This window comes from Epinephelus fuscoguttatus, linkage group LG6, assembly GCF_011397635.1.
Source record: "Epinephelus fuscoguttatus linkage group LG6, E.fuscoguttatus.final_Chr_v1".
NCBI classification, from domain to species: domain Eukaryota; kingdom Metazoa; phylum Chordata; class Actinopteri; order Perciformes; family Serranidae; genus Epinephelus; species Epinephelus fuscoguttatus.
In genome coordinates, this window is record NC_064757.1 from 9,201,498 (window position 1) to 9,221,879 (window position 20,382).

Here is a 20,382-nt window from a genome sequence, read left to right on the forward strand (position 1 = left end):
GATGGTAAAGAATAGGGTGAGAACATTTATTTATTTATAAACACACATATCTGATGAATATTTATATCATATACTGAGAAAAAGGTTTAGTTTTCCACACAGTGGAACAGAGGCCTGATTAACATTGGAGGAAGTTGCCAATCTTACAAATTGTTTTTGCAGCAAATAATGCTTATGCAGATTTGAGGGGTATATATTTGCCCAAACAATATTACTATTAATCAAATAGGGATACATAGTGGAATAATATAAAGTTAATAATAAAGTAGGTTATAAAACTCTCCAATACCAAGCCTGCACTGATGCCAGCTTACTGACCATGTGCAACGAGGAACTGTGATTGTCATGGAAGAAACTTTGAACACGTAAAGTTCTGCAAGACTATCCTTAGGAATGTAAAGTAATGTAATGTGGTAATATTGTCATACAGATGATGACATCTGAAATGCTATATTGTACGTAGGATCAAATCTACACCTCTCTAGTCTCTATAAAACAGTAGTCCTGTTTATAGTTAACTGTAACAGGAACTGTTTCAAAAACTACAGCTAAACATCAGAGTGAAAACAAGATGTTTACAAAAGTAAAAGACAAGAAATGTCACCAGTGAATCTCAGAGATATGTTTTATACCTATTTATGTATTATTCAGTCATTTATTTGTGTCTTCAGGCCTGTTTATTTACTTACGATTTATTTATTTCAATGGCAAAAGGATAATACATTCTTCTAAAATTCTTATAAACAGCACAAATCAAAAAAAGCATAATACATATAGAGAACATAAAATGGGAGTATTTTACTTTTCTCCATGGTAACCAAATATAACAACAGCTCCTTTTTCTGCAGCAGAGAGGGAAGTGTGTGATTCCACCCTACACACTGATGTAGGGAGTTTCAGCTGTGACAGTAACAACAAACAGAGTGGCACTCCGAGACTGAGCCGGGAGAGGGTAGGATCCGGTTTTGGAAAGCCCATAATCTGAGCCTGTCAGTGGCAAAAACAAGCGCTTTTATGGACTTAAACTGACAGTGCACAAATGCTTTGAATGGTTGCACTGCAGCCTGTTTGTTGCTCTCATTAGTCAGTTGGGCACAAAATACATGAGGAAAAGGGTCCAGGTTGAAAAATATGGAAGTTGCCCTTTGAGTTTTAGTGCTACAAGGCCTTATGAATTACCCTGAGACCAAGAACTTGGAATCCTTAAAGGTAGAATGGACACGTCCTTCCTTAGTCAGCCAGTTGAGGTACTTCTAGCCTCAGGATGTTTTGTGAAAACAGCCCCCAGGTTTGTACTCAAAAAAGTCAGTTTAATGAGGCACTGAGATGAGCAGATTCAAATTACATTCACTGAAGGTCTTTTCGAATATTTTTTGTTTCAGTAGTTTACCCATGGGCAACTTTCTTTTCTATTTCTACTTTCTTTCTAAGTTTCTGAAGTTACCCCTGCGAGTGTAAGATGAGATAGAAGACATCAGACAGCATTTTTCTCTGCATACTTCAGCTCCACAACCTGTTATTTTGCTTTTGCACAATTCCAAGTTAACCAAAATAAATGAGACTGCAGAGAACATTTTTCTTCTTCTGCATCCTCTCCCGAGCTGTGTCTCTTTTCTCAGCAATGGGACAAGTTAACCAAAAAAAACGAGTCTCCAATGACTCGCCGGCAATGCCTCAGAAAGTGGGAAGTACAGGTGATCGAGGGGAAGCACTACAGAGGCCCGAAGGCTCCCGGTGCTTCATCGCTCATGCAGGTCAGCGCCATGGGGGAAGAGCCGCAGGTGGCTGGCAGTGATGGATACCGGGACCGCTGCATAATCTTTCACCCTTTCAAAAATTATTTGAGAGGCAAGCTGTCAAAGGGCCACTGCAGAGCCGACCCTCGCCGCCTGCTGCAGAACTTTAATGTCAGCTCATGACTGCGTCTGGGGACGACCGTGCAAAATTGAAATCTCAGTCCTGGTGGTAGCAGACTGACAGAGTGGTTATTGTGCAGCTTATCAGGAGGAAAGTGAAAAGTAGAGATTTGCCTCTCTCTCTGTGGGGAATGTTGGCCTCCATCAAAATGTTGGGAGAAAACAGCTGACATCAATATCTGTGAAGTAAGTTGTTAGCGAACTGCAAAATTTCAACATCACCTACCACTGCCCTGAAAGAAGAAAACAAATACGCTTTCTACGCTACAGAGTAAACAATCATTCATGTGGGAAATGTGATTGAAGAGGATATGGAAATGTGATTCAATGAGTGCAGGGTGACATTTATATTCTCTTGGCCTTTTGCTCCGAGGCATATTTATGAAGGAGTTAACTCAATTGTGAGAGCGAGGCAATCAGGACGGCCATTTTTCATTCCACAATAAGATTAGTACAACATGACGGTGATTACACAGGGTGCTCATAATTTGCAGCAACAGGGCGCTGACTCAATGAAACCATTATCAGACACTGAGGACGTTGTTGATATACGATTTAACATTTTTCTGACAACTTATTCAGTTTTGTTGATCTCAAATAAATCAGACACCTCAAGGTCTCAGGTGCTGTATACAGCCTGAGTTGTGTTGATTCCTTTCTCTTGAGTTTTTGGTATTAAATGAGGCTGGAATGAAGGACCTATTTTTTGAATAACTGGATTTAAAGACATTGGACTTAAATGTATAGCAACTCCTGGATGGTTTGCTATTTTGTACAAACATTCATGGTACCCAGAGGATAAATCCTCATGGCTTTGGTGATACCCTGACATCCCTCTCTATAGGGGAGACCAGGAAAAGTTGTGACATGGAATGGTTGTGACACCTCGAATTCCTCTAATCAGAAACAAGCTGGAGTGATGACACTCCCTCTGCATTATAATTTCCCCTTCCCCTTTTTCTGCTCATGTAGCCTGGTGCAAAGAAGGTCATAATTAGGTTTTAAGAAAAAACAATCAGTCACATTAACGTGAATGATGAATTATCTTTTAAGTATTTGATTTATTTATCATGTGCATTGTAGACATTTTACAACCATCCCTGGCATGGATGGGTCTAACAGTGGAGTGCAAACTTTACATATTTCATGTAACCAATTAAAATTATACTATGCACCACTTAAACAGTCTATAGATTTATACAGAAGTAATCCCTCTTAATCATTACTTATGACCCACTAGAAGTGTGTGGTGGTGTAATTTTCTGGGGAGATTCAGCCCTGTGTTTTCTCCTTATTTTCTGTGCCTGAGATGTTTGTGGGCGTGTACTCCCACAGTGCTCAGGTAAGGTCGAGGCTTTGTAAAAAACAACCAGGTGCCTGACTTTAATGTTGTGTTCACACCAAATGCAATGCAAATTTCCGCATCGCATTCCTCACGCGAGTTTGAATGCAAGAATATTTTGTGTTGACTCGCCTTATATGTGCAAATAACTCGCGTCATACATGCATGGTATCGCTGAATCGATGAATGAACTTACGCTGTTTCGTCCTTGGCGTCATATGTCTCTGGAGGATCTCAATGCTGATTGGCTATCTCAGTGTGAATTGGTCACTGAAATTTGGATTTTTTAACTCTCACATATGATGGAAAATTGTTTTACTTGCTTCATTCATGCTGTTTAATTTGCATGTGTCATGTCATTCTCGTTGCATCCATGGCACCACCTGGCAGCGGCTTAACGTCTCAACATTGACTTTACAGGTAAATCACTTGCGCAAATTGTTTCATTTGCGCCCGCTGTCAACACAACATAAGCAGCACACATCCAAGAGGCACAGTATCCACCCCTCGCTCCTCCAAATATGGTCACATCTTAGTCCAAAAAACAAAGAAAGATAGCGAAAACCCAAAATGCCAAGCTTGAGGACTTGAGGCTTGAGGCAGTCCATAAACCAACGGGGTGATGTTGTGGTAGCTACGTCCATTATTTTTGCAGTCCAAGATTTACAAAATTGATAATCCTGCATAGTATATCTTTAAATAGATTATTTCAGTAGTTGACACATTGAAGTTTATAACATAGCTAACTGACTGTTTCTTTGTGATCGTTTTTTGTTTTTTTTTTTAATTTAATGAGAAAAGTGGGAAAAGTGTAAAACTGTCCCTGGTCTCCCCTAATAACTTAAGTGTAGTAATTGCCTGACTGTCTAGCACCAGCATCAGGTCTAAACTAACATTCCCATTAGCTTCCTCTGTACTTTATGTTTAGTGCTAATTAGATCATGTTAGCATGTTAACATGCTAAAGAAAGATGTTGAAAATGGTAAACCTTATACCTGCTTAACATTAGCTTGTTAAGATGTCACTGTTAGCATGTTAGCATGCTCTGTATAGCCCAGAGCTAATGTGGGTGGCACAATGAAAAGTTCTTAACTTTTCATTTATCAGAGTTATTCAGTTAAAATATTACAAAACAGGACATTAATTTTCACATTAAGTTTAACATTCATAGAATACACTACTCTTACTTCACACCCAAGGGTCATCCAAGGGTCAGCTGAGTTGTTGGATTTGAAGCTCAAGCTGAGGACTGATCAGCACTAAGTATGCATATAAACGTCACTTTATCTTGACAAAAACCTAAAGCATAATTGTCTCGAGTACTAGCTTTCAGATTAAGCTGTGAAATGTATTTCCCTGGGATTTAAAATTCATGAGATTTCATTGTCTGCCAGAGCCTAATTGATTTTTTCCACTCCATCACAAACAGCATTTATCAGCAATGGCAATCTTGAAAACACACAAAAAAGCTCACATACAGTAAGACTGAAATGTGTCTGCAGGGAGGAAATATTTTTGCAGGAGGTCTGTCAAGGTTTGACTGTGGGCAGGGGAGTGAAAAGCATATTATAATGTTGAATGAAAAGCGGGCTGTATGTTTTTTTAAAAAAAAAAACATTTAAGACGTATTTCTGTTTGATTCCAGGTCTGAAACGGAGCTACACCTGTGAAGTCTGCAGCGTCACACTGAACTCTGTGGCACAGTACCATGCACATCTGCAGGGCTCAAAGCACCAAAACAAGTGAGTGGATCACACCACAGTTCACTGCAGCAACAGAGCTCATTTACACTTTTAACTATTATGATGCAGTGCTAAATGTTAAATGCCACACCTCATTCTTGGCCCAAAATATGTTGTTATCTTTGCTTTGATCTGCGTCATTGAAATCCCCTGCTTCTTAAGGAGGCCTTTGCACTTCAGATACAGTGCATTACACATTGCATGCATAAATGATGACAGTATTGTGGAGGCTGCTTTGCTGAGACAGAAATTTCAGATGGGCCCATTTTGCTGAGGGCATCCTGTGATTTCTCCTCCCCTGTTTAAGTTCAGTCTACAGTCTTAAGAAAAGTTCTATAACTGAGCTTTTACACTGTATGTAGCTGGTGGTTGCAGCACCTGCAGGAGCTTATCTCAAGCTGAGAATCAACAAGTTCTAATAGTAAAGTCACAACAAACATGCAGTCTGCTGAAACTCTCCAGCAGACTTCTGTCTAGCGACCAGCGATAAAACAAGAGCTCATTTAAAAACATCTGCACACAGCTAATTCCCTGCTGGTCACAACAGGTATCTTAAATTAATACTGGGGCGAAGCTTTTAAAAATTCATGCGCCGTTAAGCAAATCTACAAATTTTCCCAAACAAATGACACTGCATCTAAAATGAACACAGATTTCTATGTTGTATCTGGGTACTTTCTGTTCAGCCCTCAGGGCTGGCAACCAGGTGTCAGCTTTAGGTCGCTGAAACTGAAAATATGGTTGCCATCTTTGGTCATTTTGTAGCTTGAGAAATTAAAATACTCTGCAGTTATACATCAGGTTAAAGATGACAATTGTTGACAATTGAAACGTGAGTGTTTAAAAGCTTTATAACAGTAGCTAAACATGTTTTATTTGACACTGTTCATATGTTGTACATACACTGCAGAATAATTTTCTGTCCAGATCAAAGGTTCCAGGATACTTTGGCCTCCAAATATTTCACTTTTTTTTGTATTTCATTCAGGATTATCTCTGTCTAAAACAGATTACAGTTTGAACCTGACACACATGCAGCATTGTCTGGGTCTGTGATATTTAATGTACCAGTGCAACAAGTATTTATTTATTTATTTATATTTTTTAAGAACACTATTTGCTGTTTGCCTCCCTATTTATTATATGGCAATAATGTATCATCACACAGTGCCAACTATCACTTTTGAGGCAGCCTACTTGAATAATATCATCGATTGCTTTTTCAGTCCACCAGATACATTTTGCTGCTACAAACAAATGGCTTTTATTTAAGTTTTGTTATATATATAAAATTGCAATACTCTGTGTATCGCAACATATTTAACATCGCAAAAATATTTTTTCGTGATGTAATTATCATGATCCTCTGGGGATTTCTGCACCTACAGTATTTAAAAAGTGGTTGCCTTTGATATGCAACAAAAGGCCAAGAACTGGTTGTCAGTTTCTCAAAATGGTAGACACTGGCAGCCATTACAGTCGAGCTCTGTATTTGGTCTGTCAGTCAGCCTAATATTTTGTGTGCACATGTATGACCGTATGCTTGAGGACCTCTGACACATTTTGACCTTTGCTGTGGCTCAATAACTGACATCCATAGAAAAGTTTAGTCTCATTTTGAATTGTAGCATCAACAGATTAATCCCATACCTGATATGTAATGATCCAGTAAGGTTAGGTATGACACAAGATGACAAGATCTCCTTTATTTATTTTCTTTTTTATTCAATCTTTGCTGCTATCTTGATTGTATGGGAGCCGGAAGGGAAAATTCCAGCATGCACAGCTGCAACCAGGTTCTGTCTGCCGCTTGGCATCAGAAGTGGCAGAGAGACATGCCCAATTTTCTAGACTTGCAGATTTTGCTGATTTGGTTATTTTTCCATGATAGCTGTGGTTCTACCATAACTATGTGTAAGTATGGCTATGTCGTTAAATTATTTCTTTTTTAATCTGTTTTAGTTGTGTTCATTGTTATTTCCTACAACTATTTTGCTGGGCACAGACAAAGTTAATACATACATCCTCATAATTACGTTGTATCTATATTTCACAAACAGGAAAACACAATCTGCTCTGTGCAACATATTGTGGCTCCGTCAAAAATAGACAAGGGGTGTATCTTTATTAGCTTCTGAAACATGCTACGGCACCTCTGCAAAAATAACAGGAATGTCTTGAGTGTCAGCAATCACCTCAGGTTACAGCCTGAGCCCTTAATACTTGTTATGATTTCCCAAAGCTTACTTAACATTTCTCACCTGTGTGCTGGATGTATGGGCTCCAGCAGATTGACCCGACCGACCGGACGCCATCATCGCAAGCAAACGGACACTATGCTGCGTTTACAGTGCTATGTGAAAATCGAACATATCAGCACTTAAAATGTGGCTGTTGATCTGCAAAATCTGGCATAATTTATCGCTCTTATACCGCAATTGGTGCTCAGTACTGTCTAAAACAGATTTCTAAATGGAAGTTTGTCACTGGCATCAATTTTTACACTGCCAGTCACATGAATATGGTGTATATAAGTGTTGAGTCAGAATTTTTTTAGTTCCTACGTTCCCTGAAGGCACTGTCACTCATGATTCCACACCTCTCTCAGTGGATGCCACGCCCCCCATGCCACATCAGGGTCAAAAGTCTGAAACTCAAAAAACAGATTTGAAAGTGAAAAAAAAAGATCTGAAAGTGAAAAAAAGATTTGAAACTGTAAAAAATAAGATTTGAAACTGTAAAAAATAAGATCTGAATCTGAAAAGATAAAAACAACAACTGAAAAAAATAAGACCTCAAATGTTAAAATACATACGGAAGTGAAAAGTGAAAATAAATTATTCATTCAAAAGAGTTAGCAAAGTGAATCAAAATTATATTTAACCTGAAAAAACGTTTCATACACTTATTTTTATTTTGAATACACTGTTGTATTTTTCAAAATTCAAGATCAACACATGAATTTTCAGTTTCAAATTTTATTTTTTCAAGTACAAAACATTTGACCCTAATGTAGCTCCATATTTTCCGTGGGCCCTGGGCAGTAGTGTGTGAATTGATGGGACTTAGACGGTGCGTGTCCTGGAATTAATTCCCCTTGTTGGCCAGTTTCTGGCTGCACACATCCACAGGGATGCCGGCATCAAGAGACGTGACATGCCGTTTAACAGCCCCGTGCTTTATTCAGGGATGCATGCGCTGCCTTGTTGGAGCCAGTGGGTTTCCATGCAGATCCTATCATACTGTCACACACACATAGCCACCCCTCACGCTGAGCAGGGCAGAGCTCTCACAGGAGATTCAGAGCACATGCGACCCTCAAGCCCCCCGCCTCCACCCAGACCAGCTTGATTGCATCAGCATAGCCCACAACGGTGCCTTGGGTCTATTTAGGTCATTTGTTTAACGCCAGTTTACACGGACAGAATAAAGGCTTATCTGCTTTACAGACTCCAGAGAGGGACTGAGAATATTTTGTGTGTCTGGTGCTCTTCGTCACTACAATACTAAAGAAACAGAATTACACACAGCCATTTACAGTGTATCTAAGCCTAAATGAAATGAGTGGAAGTTGGGAAAGTTAATTGAACAGGATTCCTTCATGGTTATGTTTTGAACAAAGCTAGAGGTCAGCTAATAGTGGATTTTGAAAGGCTCATATTTGGAACAGAAAAAAGCTGATAGCCCATTAATCTGCCGATATCACGTGTGTTGTTTTTTTTCTTCTGGTGTGTCATATTCAACTTAACAGATAGGTTGGAAAACAGGTTTGTAAACAGTTGAAAGAAGCATGGAGGATATACTGTGGTTACTTCATTTTATGTGTGTATATATGTATATGTATATATATATATATATATGTTTATATATATATATATATATCTTACTTATTCAGTCTCTCTTTCAAACTTGCCAGCCACACATTTGGAAAGATGTTTGTCCAGTGGGAAAGGGGCTTATGACATTACGTCTACTTAATGTATGGAGCCTCCATGTCAAATAGTAATTTCTGCCACTTATATTCGAAATATGGGAAATACTTCCTTAAAACTTAATATATACTTAATATTTGACTGGAGCATGTATGAAATGCTTGAGGGCTTTAATTTGAAAACAAGCGCTTTTAATTTGAAACAGGAAAGGGCAGCATTTACTGTCATGAATTTGCGCCCTATTACTCAACATTATATTGCTGGAGCCAAGTTCCACCAGTAACCATAGACTGTAAAATGTCTTATTAGTGCTGATTAACTGTCCAAACCGGTGAATCTGTCTACCTCTAAATGTTGCATAGTGTTTAACATAAAGTCAAGCCTAGAAAATGATCACACTTTAAATCAGAGTGGCAGATTTGGTCTGAACCGTCCCAAAATCACATTATCCTCACATCCTTTGGTCTTAGTCAATCGATATTTTTAGTTATTGATATTTTTTCCATTTGTGGTCAATGCTTGCACAACTAGGTCAGCTAAGGTTAGGGTGTGTGTGTGTGTGTGTGTGTGTGTGTGTGTGTGTGTGTGTAGGTCTGATTATGTCACATCGATAGGAAAAGGCTCACACTGATGTTCTACAAAACTGGAAACAAAGCTCACAAGCTGCATGCCTATATGGCTGTTCTTTGCTAAGATGAACCAAGGGCGGCAAAGCAATGTGGAAATTCAATTTTGACTCAGCAGGGGAACAAATTACCCTTTCATGACAGGTGTACTAATGAGAACTGTGATCGATACTCCTTTAACAAGCCAGCTACATGAGTACAACAACCCTGATGTTTAAACCCTCTGATTTGCTGCTGGCATTCAAAGCAGGAAACTCTAACCTAATTGACTCTGCCTTAAGATTTACTGGTGTGATTTGGCTTTATGGCATATTCCTCTGCTCTCTGTTTTTTCCCCTTCTCACAGTTGTGTTCTGCTCTCGCCTCCTCAGTTTCCAAACCTGAAGTAGAGAGAGCCTAAAGTAGCTCTTCTCTTTTTTGACTCTGTTGGAGCATCACAGTCAGCCCGTCTTGGGAAGACAAAAATAGCCAAGCGGCTTTTTGTGGTCCTTCACCAAAAAAGAGAGGAGGAGCTCTGCATTGAGCACTGCAGAGATTTCAGGAGATGCTAGCCTGGTGTGACTGGTCAGTTTACTAAGGGGAAAGGAGAAGGAACCCATTTGACCTCACAGAGGAACTGCTAGAGCTCTCTCTAGTGGCCTCTCTTTCTCTTCATTGACCACGGAGTAAATACGAAAAAGCAATTGCTTCCTAGTCAATCTGTGGATCTATGCTGTTCTTTTTAAGTGTTGACCTTTGCAGGGATTTGACCTTAAAACAATTAGGCAGGATTCGTCTTAAGTCATTTTAATAACAAGTTCAGCATGATAAGGTAAATGTTATTGCTTATGGGTTTTCATTATGTTGGGAAAAAAATTCAAAACTCAAATTAGTTCCTGGTTATATATAGAGGGGCCTGTCACAATATCAAAAATTTAGTAGTCGATACCTATACCAGTGAAATTCCACTATTCTCAATTACCCAATTGGACACCACGATAAAAAAAAAATTAAGGCAATAAATCCCATGTACTCAAATATACACTCCTTTGTCAAAAGGACTAGTGCTAGATTGAGTGGGTTCATGAGATTTTGTGGGTGAGGAAACTTGAATTAATTGCAGTTCCTCTAATGGCCACTTGAGGGTGGCTCCCAAAGGGAGTCAATGGCCACAGACCTCCATGTTAAAATGCCCAAATTTACAGCAGAAGTAAAAAGTTTACAGCCAGGTCCAAAAAAAGGTTATGGTCTCTATAGCTAATTTAAACATTTATGACAATTGTATCAGGGGTGAATTTTTATATAACTCACCCATTTACATATTACTAAGGCTCAAAGTTATCCATATTTCAGGGTGGCAATGCTTAAATGACAGGCCGTCTGCACAGCATCACCACAGTCTATGAGTTGGATCTATCTCCTGCTTCTCTACAGCTCTGTCCCTCTGTCCTAAAATGGCCACTTCTGGTGCCAAAGAACCAAGATGGTGACTACCAAAATGCCAGACTCAAGGTTCCACAAAGGGGTCCACAAACCAATAAATGACATCACAGTAGCTACATACACTTTTTTATTCAGTCTATGATTCATATATAGCCTCCAGTTTATTAACATATTTCTCCTCCATTGTTGTTTAGCACTTGTACATGTAAGATATGATGGTGGGTCTTTGTGGAAGGCTATTTGTCCCGCCCTTCCTCCTCTGTGACTGGACATCTGGGTAAAAAGTGACAGTGGGTCTGCACCATTACCACACCGGGGTATGCCTGCAATGAGCCAAGTAGGCAGAGCTGGCAGATGCACCATATCTGCCATTAGATTTCAGAGGCGAGACTGGCGCATATGTCACCGTGACCACATGGCTCATGCAAACACAAACAAGTCGAGGGAGATGGATAACACAAAGAACTAATGAATGTCATTCAGGCTTTCATAAAATCACATTGTGAATATTGCTGTCCATACATGCAATTATTTGTCAGTTAGGAAAGCTGTCATGGCCTTTATTTGCTCTGTAGACTGACGTTGTTTGTTTTGTCAGCTGACAGTTAAGTGGTGGTTGACAAATTACACTGCATTTAATCAGCTTTTCTGGCCTTCCTGTTACGTGTTAAGCAGTGCACATTGAAACTGAGCAGACCCAGTAATGATTACAGCACTAAAAAACACTCAAAGTTGAACATTTTTCAATTCTCCTGGTGTCCAGAATAAAATGGCCATTGTGCAGCGTCCAGCGCCTCATCACGCTGCTGACATTTGTTCTGTGAATACTCAGTTCTCCCAAGTCAAGGCACAGCTGTTGTTGCAGTTACCCTTTGCCATCTTCTAAATATTTAACGACAGTCTAATAGACTTGTAGATATATGCCGTCCTCTTAGGTCTTGAAGAATTGCATCTCCAGTACCTACGGTACTGAACGAAAATGAGTAGAAAAATGTCACATTTTTGGAATTTTGGCATCAGCTTGTTTTGGAAGTATCGGTTCCCATGACATCGGGAGTCCTAAACACAGAAAATAATTTTCCTCACCATATGCATAAGTGCTAAACTAACAAGGATCAGGTACTTTGTCTTCACCTGACAAATATTGATTTGCTTTTTGGACATTTGTAATCTGTTACTGAGGTCATCAGACTGCAAATGCAACACTAAAAGAGGTTCCTTAAACTTAAGTATTAAAACTCTCTTCCTCCTTCACGTAAATCAATTTTAAGGTTTCACTTTAATTTTAATCCATTTTAATATCCTGTTTGCATTTTTTTTCTTTTTTTCTTTTTTCTTCTTCAAACCTGTAAGGTTTCACTTTAAAAGTGAATAGAAGACAAATTGCTTGTTAATAGGAGCACATTCCTGCAGTGCATTCGGACTCTGCTGCTGCTATCAATGGGTCAACTCAAACCGACAGTGTAATTACTGTGCCATCACCTTTTCCCAGGATAGCCATCCATCAAGCACCACCACATGTGTGTGTATTCATCCTACATGCATGAGCACAGGCACACGTGCATACAGATATGCTTTAGATCCAACCATTCTCATGTGCTGCAGAAAGTGATTAGCCACAGTGATTAGCTTCACTGCTGATGCAGATCATTAGACACAGCGGTTGAAAGGTTAATTTCCAAAGCCCAGTACAACTACTGTATCTTGGTTATAGTCAGTACCTGAAGATAACCATTTAGTATTCTTACCCTTCCAAATCTGATATCCACTCCTCTGAGACTACTGTTGTGGAAAGGCAATGTGACAGTAAATGGGTTGTTTTTCTCACTGTTGAGTTGTTTTCATGACCTTTGAGCACTAGAGCAGTGTTGAAAACTTAACTGTATACTGTCAGATACACATCAGTGAAGATAAATCCATCATTTCTGAAAAATATACTTTTTGCTATAAGTTGGAGGCATCGACCCTGCCAGCAGAAAGCCTGAAAAATCCCCTATGTAAAAGTTTTTTTTACCTACCCTTTTTACCTTTTTTTGCCTACTTTTTTACCATCCAGATTTTATATTTGTAGTTGCTGTGGCATATAGTGACAGTGAACCAGTCATTTGGGAAAAAAATAGTCAGGAAAAGTCATGGATAATTCATCTCCAGATGTTTTGCATCTGTCTGATGACAATTAGCCACTCTGACTGATGTACACACTATAAACTGGTGCTGTATCTCATCAATTCATGCAAATGCTTTGCTTTAAATCAAGGTAAAAATATCTCAATTGCTTTATTCGGTTGTTATATCCCAGCTCTTGTAATATCACATGCAAAAAAAAGTCAGTAACCATGATTTCATCTCTGAGGGGCTGGGCTTAGAATGCTTGGTTTGGTTTGAACTAACCTTGGTGTGTTTGCCAGTTACTACAATTGGTTTGGCCTGCTGTGACAGCTGTCAATCAACCCCTGGCGTGGACCAAACAAACGTACTAAGACCCTTCTCCTCAAGCAGACTCTTAAGTGGTATGAAAGCAAACAGACCAACCACAGGATACTGATAGCAGATACATTATGTGATTTTAGCATGATCACATAAGACAAACTACTATTAAATCCATCTGTGATCATGAGCTGAGATCTTATAATCAGTATATATAAGCTATGTATATATTGATGTAAATTATTTGGTAACCAAGGTAACACATGTTGTCAACCTGTTGAACCTGTCTGTGTTCACTGCTCTTGGTTCATTATCAAAAACCACAGCACAACTAAAAGGCAATAATGTAACATTTTTTCCTCCTTGGTCTGGGCCAAAAACCACTACATGTGTGAAAGCACCCTCAAAGCTCATTTATACTCCTTTTACGTACAAAAATAGATATGTCCATTTTAAATGTTGTAATTGTCACTGCCTTTATACTTCCAAGCGTCCTTTATAATTGTAATATAACAGCCAAGAAATGGCACTATATACTATACCTTTAAATGAAGGCAGTGCTGTAGATGGTGGTGGTCTGCAGCCATTATATATATGTATGTATCTGGACAAGCGGATGGTGAATTCTTTTAACTATATATTATTATATATTACCGATTCACTCCACCATTATCTAAATTTCTTTATTGTCTCCTATGATTGTATTTGGCATGAATTGTGCTACGCTGCCTCTGCTGTGTTGCACTGCCTCCATGATCTCTGATGGTACTACCCCTTTTCATCTGTACGCTTTCAAAAAACCTGCACAAAACAGACAAAGTGAACGTTGAGTATGGACAGAAGGCTCCATCTGTCTCTGTATCCAACGTCAAGCATAGAAGATCCCTTTGACACAGCGGTGCTTTGAGCTGAATGCTAATGTCAGCATGCTGACATGCTTCCAATGGCAATGCTAACATGTAAATATTTAACAGGTATAATGTTTACCATGCTCACCATTTTAGTTTAGCATTACAACATGCCAACATTTGCTAATTAGCATTGAACACAAAATACAGCTCAATACAATGATGGGAATGTCATTAGTTTTAGCAAGTATTTGGTAATAAATTAAAGAACATGAATGTCTGTACTGAATTTTAGACTGATTCCAAACTTCTAAAACTATTTGAGAACTCATTTAATAGATGTTGCGATATTAAATAGTTGTTAAAACATTTCAGTAAAGAACAAAAAAAGTCAACTTCACGATCATGCTGGAGGGAAAGTTAACACAGCACCAAATCAGTAGGTCATCATCTGGAAGCCATAAATGGTTGCACAACATTCCATCCAATGGTTGTTGAGATATTTCATTCTGGACTAAAGTGGTGGATACACTGACTGTTAACATTTCCATCCAAAGAGCAATTGTGCTAACCTATCTAAAAATACACATAAGGAAGTCTTTGTTTCATTTCACAGCACAGTGTAATTTTAAGTCAGCATAGTGGGGTGACTGGAAAGATGACATGGCTATGTATAGAGTACTGTACTCTGACTCATGCTGAGTCCTCAGCCACACCAGGAGAACATACTGCAATATGTATTGAATTCAGCCAGGTTAAATCCAGCTGGTTGTACTGTCTGACAGGAGCAGCATGATTTATTCTGTTTATCCTGGTGGTTTGCTCCATGCTCAGCCCAGAGATATGAAACAAGCTGACATATCGTAATGCCAGAGCCGGATGAACGCCTACCTGTTTTGCTCCTATACTGCCTTATGTCTCTTCTCCGTGGCCACAAATGGAACGAGTGCCTGTGCTCTCATCTGTCCACTGTAACACCCAGCGCTTACTGTACACGTCACACATGCCCCTTTTAGAAACAGGCCCTTGGCAGCACAGAGGCAGGCATGTATGGATTCTTCAGTTCAGTTCAGCTGCATGACATTTCTTCACAATTGCTCTTCTGCTTTTGCTCATCCGCTGTGCCCAATTTATTGGAATTTTATTCATGAATGTGTAAAAGAACAGTTTACTTAAGCCCAGCATACACTGTACGATTTTTAAAATCTTGTTGCTAATACCAGCTCACACTGTACGAGTGAATCGTCTGCGATGTGCGGCCAAAGCTCACAATGTACAGTACAGGCCAAAAGTTTGGACACACCTTCTCATTCAATGCGTTTTCTTTATTTTCATGACTATTTACATTGTAGATTCTCACTGAAGGCATCAAAACTATGAATGAACACATGTGGAGTTATGTACTTAAAAAAAGGTGAAATAACTGAAAACATGTTTTATATTCTAGTTTCTTCAAAATAGCCACCCTTTGCTCTGATTACTGCTTTGCACACTCTTGGCATTCTCTCCATGAGCTTCAAGAGGTAGTCACCTGAAATGGTTTTCCAACAGTCTTGAAGGAGTTCCCAGAGGTGTTTAGCACTTGTTGGCCCCTTTGCCTTCACTCTGCGGTCCAGCTCACCCCAAACCATCTCGATTGGGTTCAGGTCCGGTGACTGTGGAGGCCAGGTCATCTGCCGCAGCACTCCATCACTCTCCTTCTTGGTCAAATAGCCCTTACACAGCCTGGAGGTGTGTTTGGGGTCATTGTCCTGTTGAAAAATAAATGATCGTCCAACTAAACGCAAACCGGATGGGATGGCATGTCGCTGCAGGATGCTGTGGTAGCCATGCTGGTTCAGTGTGCCTTCAATTTTGAATAAATCCCCAACAGTGTCACCAGCAAAACACCCCCACACCATCACACCTCCTCCTCCATGCTTCACAGTGGGAACCAGGCATGTGGAATCCATCCGTTCACCTTTTCTGTGTCTCACAAAGACACGGCGGTTGGAACCAAAGATCTCAAATTTGGACTCATCAGACCAAAGCACAGATTTCCACTGGTCTAATGTCCATTCCTTGTGTTTCTTGGCCCAAACAAATCTCTTCTGCTTGTTGCCTCTCCTTAGCAGTGGTTTCCTAGCAGCTATTTGACCATGAAGGCCTGATTCGCGCAGTCTCCTCTTAACAGTTGTTCTAGAGATGGGTCTGCTGCTAGAACTCTGTGTGGCATTCATCTGGTCTCTGATCTGAGCTGCTGTTAACTTGCGATTTCTGAGGCTGGTGACTTGGATGAACTTATCCTCAGAAGCAGAGGTGACTCTTGGTCTTCCTTTCCTGGGTCGGTCCTCATGTGTGTCAGTTTGGTTGTAGCGCTTGATGGTTTTTGCGACTCCACTTGGGGACACATTTAAAGTTTTTGCAATTTTCCGGACTGACTGACCTTCATTTCTTAAAGTAATGATGGCCACTCGTTTTTCTTTAGTTAGCTGATTGGTTCTTGCCATAATATGAATTTTAACAGTTGTCCAATAGGGCTGTCGGCTGTGTATTAACCTGACTTCTGCACAACACAACTGATGGTCCCAACCCCATTGATAAAGCAAGAAATTCCACGAATTAACCCTGATAAGGCACACCTGTGAAGTGGAAACCATTTCAGGTGACTACCTCTTGAAGCTCATGGAGAGAATGCCAAGAGTGTGCAAAGCAGTAATCAGAGCAAAGGGTGGCTATTTTGAAGAAACTAGAATATAAAACATGTTTTCAGTTATTTCACCTTTTTTTGTTAAGTACATAACTCCACATATGTTCATTCATAGTTTTGATGCCTTCAGTGAGAATCTACAATGTAAATAGTCATGAAAATAAAGAAAACGCATTGAATGAGAAGGTGTGTCCAAACTTTTGGCCTGTACTGTATGTGTGATCAAGCACGATCAGAGAGCTCACACTGTACGGGTGAAAACCGCTCATCGGCCCCTGCTGACTGTCCTGCCCGTTGACAGCTGTCAATAAAGATACATTTGGAAGCTCCGATTTGTTCTGGAAGTGCAGGACAAGCGGTTTGCTTTGATAATTTATACTGTGTGCCGAAACATCCAAAAAGAAGAGGCGTCGGCGCATATGGACTCACAGATGGCTTGAGAGACGTGGACAGTATGGTTTGTCCATTTTACAACGAGAGTTGGAGGTAAGCCTGCTACAGCCAGGTGCACCCTCTGTGTGTGTGTGTGTGTGTGTGTGTGTGTGTGTGTGTGTGTGTGTGTGTGTGTTGTACCTCGTCTAGCACGCTAGCTTGTATGTTTGTTGCGCTTGCTTGAAAATGAGAGCAGAAAAAACTTACCAGGCAGCTGAAGAATATTGGCTATCTCCTGCCAGCGTTTCTCTCGTTGATAGCGTTCGTGGTAGGTGGAAGAAGAAACGTCGAACAGGCACTCATACTGTTGCTACAGCTCAACCAACCTGGCCTCCATATTTACAGTCCACCGACGCGTCACCATGGTGATCTATGTCTTCGCGCAGGCGCAGTGAGGGATAAATGCACAGATGTCGGCGAATCGGCTCGTGGCTCTGCTTCAACTGTGCGAATGTCTGTGCCGGCCGACCAAAACATGACATGTGTATGCTGGGCTTTACAGTATATTCCACATATCACACATGACATCTGGATGATGACATTAAGACTTTACTGTACACAAACTACATGTTTAAGACTATAATATAATATAATATAATATTGGTCTTTTTTACTGTATTTAACATTTTTAAGCAAAAAGAAAAGAAATATATTAATTGTAAATGTTACCTGGCTTCAGGCCATAAAGTAGGGAGATACAATTTACAGAATATATAAATATAAGTTAAATCAAGGAATTCATAGATTTTTTTTCAGCTTGTGTTTAAACAAAATGTACGTGAAGTTTTGCTTACAGAATTTGGACTTATGATCTCAGTATTCTGAAAGCCTTGTCTACAGTCCTGACTGTTGGGTATGTTGTCACAGTGTTTGGGATTGGCGGGTCAGATAATTTTCTGTGACTTTTTTCTATTTAAGTCCCATTTCTGCTCCAGAGAAAATGTGCAGAGTCAGTCAAATCGCTCAAATAGTCAAGGCTTGATGTATGGATAAATGCTATTTACAATAATATGCTTGTTAAAAATAATTTTTACCACACAGATGGAGAGTAAGCAGTGAAAGCAGACTGCAGACAGCAAGCCCTTGGCCAATTTATTTTAAGCAGTCTAGTCACAAATCCTCTTCCGTGAGTAAAGATCAGAGATCCATCTCTCTTCAGTCCCTGGGCACACTGAGCACATCTGCCCATGAATTCAAGATGAATAAATTATCATTAGGGATTGGTTTTGAAGAAATGGTTTTGTCATAATCATAAATACAAAATGATAATAATAATAATAATAATAATAATAATAATAATAATAATGATGATGATGATAATGATAATAAGCATATTTTACTCACTGAAAGTGCACAGCACCCAATGGAACTGGCTCTCTATAGACATAGAATGAGAGTAGAACAGACATTCCCATTCAAATCAACGTAGCAGGATGGTCAGAACAGTGGCCATTTTTCTGTGTACCTTTGCCATTGCAACTGTTTTAATGGGCTAACTTCAGTATAGACTGAATCACAGTGATGTCATGGTAATGTCAACAATCATTTCCTGGTAGACAACTGGCAATTGATTTCACTTGCAGAGATATGTGAAATTGGCAAACATGTTTTTTCTGTTGTTATTTGCAATTGTAACTGTAGCTTTTAAAGATACATATATAGTTAAACATGATGGACTGTCCTTTTTGTTGGGCTTATTTTATGTACTGTGTTGCCTTGCTAGCATCTTTGATGAACCAAATGAAAGCTAAGCAATGTACTGCTGCTGTTACAGCACAAAGGAAAAAAAGTCAATATCAGTTTAAGTGCACACTATAGTTTTTTCAGCTTTACCTCACAAACTAACTGATCAAGGCAGCAGAAATGCAACTTCCATGTCCTAAGTAAAATGACTGTATTTTCAATGAAGTTTGGTGGTTTTTGCTTGAATTTCCCATTGTAATGGGCGTGAACTCACTGAGGTGAGGTTTTATAGTGAGGACCAAATTAGCAGTGGAGTAGTATGAAGCATGGAGAGGCATCTTTCGTGCACTATTTCTGTTGCCAAAGAAATTGAGGATTGCTATTTCAATTGCTTCATAATTCTGTTCATTAGCATCTCAAATTAGTGTGTGTACAATAAGGTACACAAAAAACAAATTGTTTCCTCAGTCATCATCAGTTAACTAATTATGACATAATAATTAACTTCTCTATCACATTTGATTGGGAGTTACTCAAGAACTGACCATTAGCTAACAGTCAGTTCCTCATTCATTCCCCATCGGTTACCTTAGTCATTAATAATTCATCAACTGATAACTAATAATTAGCTACTGTATGGCATTTGATTGGGAGTTACTCAAGAACTGACCATTAACTAATGGTTTGTAACTCTTTCGTTCCTCATTAGTTCCCTAGTAACTAGTCATTTTTTGTGTAGTTATTGTAAAGTGTTACTGGCATGTTGTCACCACAACAACCACAAACTCTCATTCTGTTTCTATGTGGCTCACCCACATATGCATATTGGTTCATAGCTTTGTCCTCACAAATGATGAATACAAAGATTTATTCAAATGTGAACAGCTAAAGTAAGTGCTTCACTTCTAAAAATAAACAGTAATTCTTTGTATGGAACAGGTTTTTCAAACAAAGTTGTTCATTTGTATTTTTATAGCCCCAGTCAAACAATAAGAAGCTCTCTTCTGTCTGTCAGACTCTAGCTCGAGGCGATTTGTCATCTGGCTGATGTTGAATACACTGAAATGTCAAACTCTCCTGTCATTGATGAACAACAGCACTCTGCTATCACAATCTAATATTTACTTTTCTCAGATTTTAAAATATGAATGTCAAACAGGGCTGTTTATGTAGTTTCACTATCAACTTCATAATTATAAGTCTGAAGACTGCATGCTATTTTTTAGTGATTTCCCACCTATTGACTATAATTGGCAGCAACACAGCAGCAACCCAATGGAGAATTCCTCTGGGTGCCATTGACAGGTCTATCCACACTCTTCC

General features: G+C 39.4%; 1 protein-coding gene across 1 annotated transcript in view; it reads left to right on the forward strand.

Annotated features, from left to right (window-relative positions):
• Positions 1-20,382, forward strand: part of zmat4a (zinc finger, matrin-type 4a) — a 215,036-nt gene that overhangs the window by 174,145 nt on the left and 20,509 nt on the right. The window contains exon 6 of the mRNA XM_049578366.1: positions 4,904-5,000. Within this exon, the coding sequence (XP_049434323.1) occupies positions 4,904-5,000 (97 nt within the window). The remainder of the gene's footprint in view (positions 1-4,903; positions 5,001-20,382) is intronic.